General features: G+C 37.0%; 1 protein-coding gene across 1 annotated transcript in view; it reads left to right on the top strand.

The window, feature by feature from the left end:
* Positions 1-1,545: 1,545 nt before the first annotated feature.
* srsf5a (serine and arginine rich splicing factor 5a) overlaps positions 1,546-5,621 on the top strand; it is a 6,954-nt gene continuing 2,878 nt past the window's right edge. The window contains exons 1-6 of the mRNA XM_020622975.1: positions 1,546-1,654; positions 3,270-3,415; positions 3,500-3,570; positions 4,460-4,528; positions 4,707-4,723; positions 5,290-5,372. Coding sequence (XP_020478631.1) covers positions 3,290-3,415; positions 3,500-3,570; positions 4,460-4,528; positions 4,707-4,723; positions 5,290-5,372 — 366 coding nt within the window. The 5' untranslated portion in view covers positions 1,546-1,654; positions 3,270-3,289. The remainder of the gene's footprint in view (positions 1,655-3,269; positions 3,416-3,499; positions 3,571-4,459; positions 4,529-4,706; positions 4,724-5,289; positions 5,373-5,621) is intronic.

The following is a 5,621-nucleotide window of genomic DNA, read 5'->3' as shown; positions in this document are numbered from 1 at the left end:
TTTGGGGTTGAAAGTGAAAACTAATTGCTTGACTTCTTCTTCATGTTCTTAAATAAGCTATATTGTTATTTATTTTTGACATAGTCTTACATTTCCCCAAGAGTATTGTGTTCAGATTTTCTGGTATTTTTTTAGCTGACAGGCTGTAATAGTGATCAGTATTCCATACAAAATTGTCTTTGGCACTTTCTACAGAGCCGAAAAGACAGGTATTTTTTGTTTTGGTTTGTTTATTGTAATGTGTCAACCTCAACCTTGTATTTCTTTTCCTAACCCAAGACAATTTTAAGAATGATGATATTGCAATAGATTAAAAAGATGAAATAACAGAAATGTTGTGCTTCTTTAGTTGTTTGTGACTAATATGATGATTTGTAGTGTGAGACATTTTTTTGTTATCAACTAAAACTGTGAGACATTTTGCAATAATGTTACCATGGCTATTACTGTATCTCCAGGTGTATGAGTCTACTGTCAGCAACACTGCAAATCAATGTGTAAGACTGCATTATGGCAATAGTGGTTGTTTGTGTCCCCTTGTTGTTGTTTTGCATTTGTTTGCAGCTATTTAGCACCTATTTCTACTTGTTTTGTCTATTTTTATGGTTTTGAATATCTTTTTAGTTGTTTTGTGTCTATTTTTGTAGCTTGGAATGTTTTTAATCTACTTTTTCCCATTTATGGCTTTTTATAGTCATTTGATTGACTTTTCCGCAGAAGGATAAGGATAATCATCTTTATTGGCCAATTAGGTTACACACAAGGAATTTGTTTCTGGTACAGAACCAAGGCAGCCGTCTGTGGCGCCAACTCAACCGACAGTTCTAACCATCGGGGGCAACAGGGGGTTCAGTGTCTTGCCCAAGGACACTTCGACATGTGGACTGCAGGCACCGAGATTCAAACCTTCAACCTTCTGGTTGGGAGATGAGTGCTCTACCCACTTCACCACTGTCACCTCCCCAGAAGGGTTATTTCTTCATGGTTCTGCTGTCTAGGGGTTCCCTGACTCCTTGGGCTCTGGGGCCTGTGCCCAGTAGGCCCATTCAGTAATCTATCCATAGTTTTCTCTTTTACAAGACTAGAGAGTAGAATATAGTAAATGTTTAATCGTGATATTTATTGGGATTTATGTGAGCCTTGTAGGTTTTTACATTTCTCTTTATAGTAGATTTGTGGAAAAGCATGTAAAAATTGAAAACATTTAACAGCTTATGTCAGGGGGCCAAATACTTTTGTGGAGAGCAAAACAAGGCTTTTATTTTTCTACCTATGCTGTTCAGAATGCTTGCTTAATAAATTTTGAACTGGGTTGCCAAATCCGTCCTGAGCCCCCTTTTGAAGATTCAAACCCAACTTGTCTTATTTTTCCAAGCAGAACACATTTTTGTAGTCAACCTAAGTTTATTTCGCTGTAATATATCATTACAAACATGCTTTAATACAACACAGGAGCAAAGTCGTCAGTTTGAATCAAGTTAAACATTAACTGGGTCATTTCGTGCCCAACCCCCACCTGGCAACGTGAAAGCAGTAGCATTTCCTGGTCCCTGCTCTTTGGACTCGTTCGCCATTTTGTTGCAGTCGAGTAGGTGACCTACATCAAGTTGTAGTGAGTCAGCGGCATAAACAACTACGTTGCATTCTACTTGAGGTAAATAAGGGGTGAGAATGTGGCTGAATTGATGTTAGATATCCGTATTAACCTTTCAATTGTTGAAAATAGTCAGTTAACAGTGGTTTCGTCGAATAACGGCGAAATATGTATTCGTAGCTAACGGTAGTTAGCAACTAGCTCGATTTAAGGCTAGCTAACAGAAACCGACCTCGAGGCGAGCTGTAAAATGGTCTACTTTAGCTTAATGTTATAGCTTATAACGTTATAACCTGTGGTAGCTGTCTTGTCTTCATTTCTATCGGCTATGTTTTTAATTAAAGGTATAAATTGTGAAGTTGAGTCATTAATTTAGTAACGTAATTGCAGTGTTCTCATTCGTAAAAGAAGAACTAAGATAGCAGACTGGGCCCAACTGATGACTGATAGTATTCAGATCCTATAGCTACTTAAGTTCAAGCACGTATACCACAGTGTAGAAACACTTCATTACAGTTAGAAATCCTGAATTGAAATGTTAAGTAAAATAGTCTTAATATGATCAGGTTGTTATTACTGATGGATTGATGTGTAAGCAGCGTTTTACTGGTTGGGTTGAAGATAATTTACAGCTATTTTATATACGTTTGCGACGGTTTAGCAATAAAACACCAGAATATGGTGTAATGTCAGTTATAACTTACAGCCACAAAATGTGTAATCTCATTTTAATTTGGTTATTTTCTCAATCTAAAAATTATGTGGTTTGTCAAAATTCAGGAAATAATGGGAAATGCCACCAAAATTCACTGTGCTTGTTTTGATAAAATAATTGTCCAAACTTTAATCCTCTCACATTTAAGAAGCTAGAGCTGTGAAGTATTTGGCGCATTTAGATGAAAAATGACTTAAGCGATTATTTAAAAAAAAAAAAAAACCTGTGCAATTGGAGTCATTTTATTGGTTTTTCTGCACTAGTTGTAAACGTATTTAGTGAGATTCCATCGTTTTGTGAGATCTTCAGGTTTTTGTGTATGCAACTCAAAAGTTTACAACTATATTGATACTAGTTTGACCAAAACTGGATTATCCTGTGGGTTTGATCCTGCTCAGGTTTTCACTGCAGTCCTGGCTTAATGTGCAGTCATTCAGTTTCCTATTTGTCAAAGTGGTAAATATTCAGGAAGGTGCTGAGCAAAAGTCCAGTGATCAGTTTAGTTATCGCAGGTCCTTGTTAATACCCATACTCATTAAATTGTAGTTTGCCCTTTGAAATATCTTTTTTTTTTTTTTTTTTACCACAAAGGTACAATTTTTATTGTATTAAATGTCGTGCTGATAATTGAGGTTGCCTTTGTTTCAGCGATCTACCTATCCCATAAAATGCTACACAAGACTTACAAAACTATTTCAATTAGTAAAATGTTGTATTTTTCTGGTTAGTGGTGATGCTGACTGACTTCAAAAGCCATGAACACAGAAACTGTCATCTTGACTTTATTTATCATTAGTAATTTTTTACTAATTAATTTTGGATTGTGAGCTTTCATAGTGTGGTGTGTTAAAAACTAACTAATGGCCATGTGCAGTCAGCATACCAACAGTAAAATATTAAGCTATCTTTAGTTCACTTTCCCTCCACTCTGGTTAAATGTTTAACAAATCTTGTGTTTAGTGATTTCAGGAGGCAACAACATGAGTGGCTGTCGTGTCTTCATTGGCCGTTTGAGCCCACATGCCAGAGAGAGGGATGTGGAGAAGTTCTTTAAGGGATATGGAAGGATCCGGGAAATAAACTTGAAGAATGGATTTGGCTTTGTGGTTAGTGTCACAAACCACTTTGTGTGAATTATGGCTTTTCTTTTTCACATCTTCAAAGTTGCCTTTTGTTTCTCCTCCTTTCAGGAATTTGATGATCCCAGAGATGCAGATGATGCTGTGTATGAGTTGAATGGCAAAGAACTGTGCAGAGAAAGGTGATTTCTTTTTCTTCTGAGCCCCTAACTAGCATTTTCACACAGATGAAATGATTGTAACCACAAAGAGTAGCAGTGTGTTAATAACATCACAGCATGATAAGCTCATAGAGCACAGAGTGGCTGTTTAAAAAGGAGGGTGTGTCATCCTGTGTCCTGCTTCCTTGTCTTGCAGTGACAGAATTAAACAGATTTAAAGTTACAATAATTCTACTGCTATTATCTTGCAGTATCATATTTTGTAGGGATCTGGGTTTTTTTTGTTTTTGCAGTGTAGTGCAATCACTGAGGCTTCAGGTCTGCTTAAAGTGATGACAAGTTGCAGCAGCATCACACGTGACTCAAAAGTCTCTCAACACAAGCAGCAACATTTTAGACAGGTATAACAATAAGTCAGGATGTTGCTGACTGCTTGTAGCAGATCTGCCATTTTGACTATGGCAAAGCCAAAGAAAGCAATAACAGTTCACACTGTTTGGTGTGTCCATTCACACAATTTGCCAGGGAATTTGTGTTGTAATTGAGTAGTTGAGATTTTATCCACATAGCGTTGGTTAAATCCAGGGCTTGCAACTCTGAGTGAGCCTGTATTGCAGTAAAATCACCCACAGGTGTTTTCAGGGCCTGAAACCTGTTTTCCATCTCGTCATTCATTTCATTGCCAGTGCTCAGTTCCAGCAGTTGTCTTCATATGACATCTCTAGTCTTTCCGTTTCCTGTAAGGCAGGAGAGAGTTCATGCCTCTATTTAAATCGGCTTTCAAAGAATAATGATCATGACTGTAAATCAAACAATCGACAATCTACAGTTTCTTCTTAAACACGCTGGTAACATCATTTGCTGCTCATGTGACTGTATTGTATAAAGAATTTCTTATTCTCCCTTTCAGGGTCACTATCGAGCATGCTCGCTCCAGAAGAGGAAGAGGTGGGGCCCTGGGATGGGACGCTTCAGCGGGGTACATTGAATTGTAAATGGCTTGCTGAAACCTTAGCTAACTAGTTGGATAAAGCTTCTACTCAGAGTTTTTGTCAACTTTCCAGTAGCATAAAGCCACAATTACAGGTGTTGTATCCCATCATAGTTATAAGATTTCAGACTCTAAAGATGTTCAGTCAGGTGAAATCTTGGGTCAGTTATAGAACTGCCACTTGTCCTTCATCCACCGCATCAGCTCCTCTTTTGTTATCTCGTTTATCAACACCATAGCAATTATTGGGGTTTTTAGTAGCCTTACTACAAGTCAAATTAGGGTAAATTGCCCTCTATTTTTTTTTTAGCTATCAAAATGATGGATGCTCTTGAGATTTTTCTATCATTGTTAAAAGAAATTCTGTCAGTGATGGAAAATATTTGCTTAACATATAACCTCTGTATACAGGTCAGAGTGACTTGTGCATGTGTTAAAATATGATTGCATATATGTGGCAGAAAATATTTGACTTTAATCTATTAAGCAGCTGACTGATATAAAGTCATTATTTTTTGTGTGGTGGTGGCAAATAGAAGGCTGCTGTTCCAGCTCTGAATCCCATTTAAATATTGACACAGCTTTTCAGCTGATAGAGTAAATACAACAGCATCTAAGATGAAGTGGAACTTCTGTGCTGTGAGAGGACTTATTGGTGAATTAATACTGAGGCTTTTCTTGTGAAACATGTCCTTTTCACAGAAAATGAGTATTAATGGCTCATTTTATATTTCATTTTAATTAATTAGCTTTTTTGTGCAGGTATGGCCCTCCTGTGCGGACTGACCACAGACTCATTGTGGAGAATCTGTCTTCACGGATCAGCTGGCAGGTAAGAGATTACAGATCTTTGTCTATCTTAAAACAAGTTTTTCAGAATGATATACCACCTCATAATGATTTGGTTTTATAAGTGAGCAGCATTCATTTGATTGTGCCGGGTCAATTGATTTGTTTTCAGATGTTATATATAACAAATAAAAAAAATACAGAATGGTAAATTGGTCAATTGCAATAGAAAGCCCCATGTTTTTCTTACTTTACCTCATCTACATTTTTTCCAGACAAAAGCACGTTACTG

The sequence above is a fragment of the Monopterus albus genome, unplaced genomic scaffold (genome assembly GCF_001952655.1).
Source record: "Monopterus albus unplaced genomic scaffold, M_albus_1.0 scaffold290.1, whole genome shotgun sequence".
In the NCBI taxonomy this organism is placed as follows: Eukaryota; Metazoa; Chordata; class Actinopteri; order Synbranchiformes; family Synbranchidae; genus Monopterus; species Monopterus albus.
This window is presented reverse-complemented; position numbering and strand designations above follow the sequence as displayed.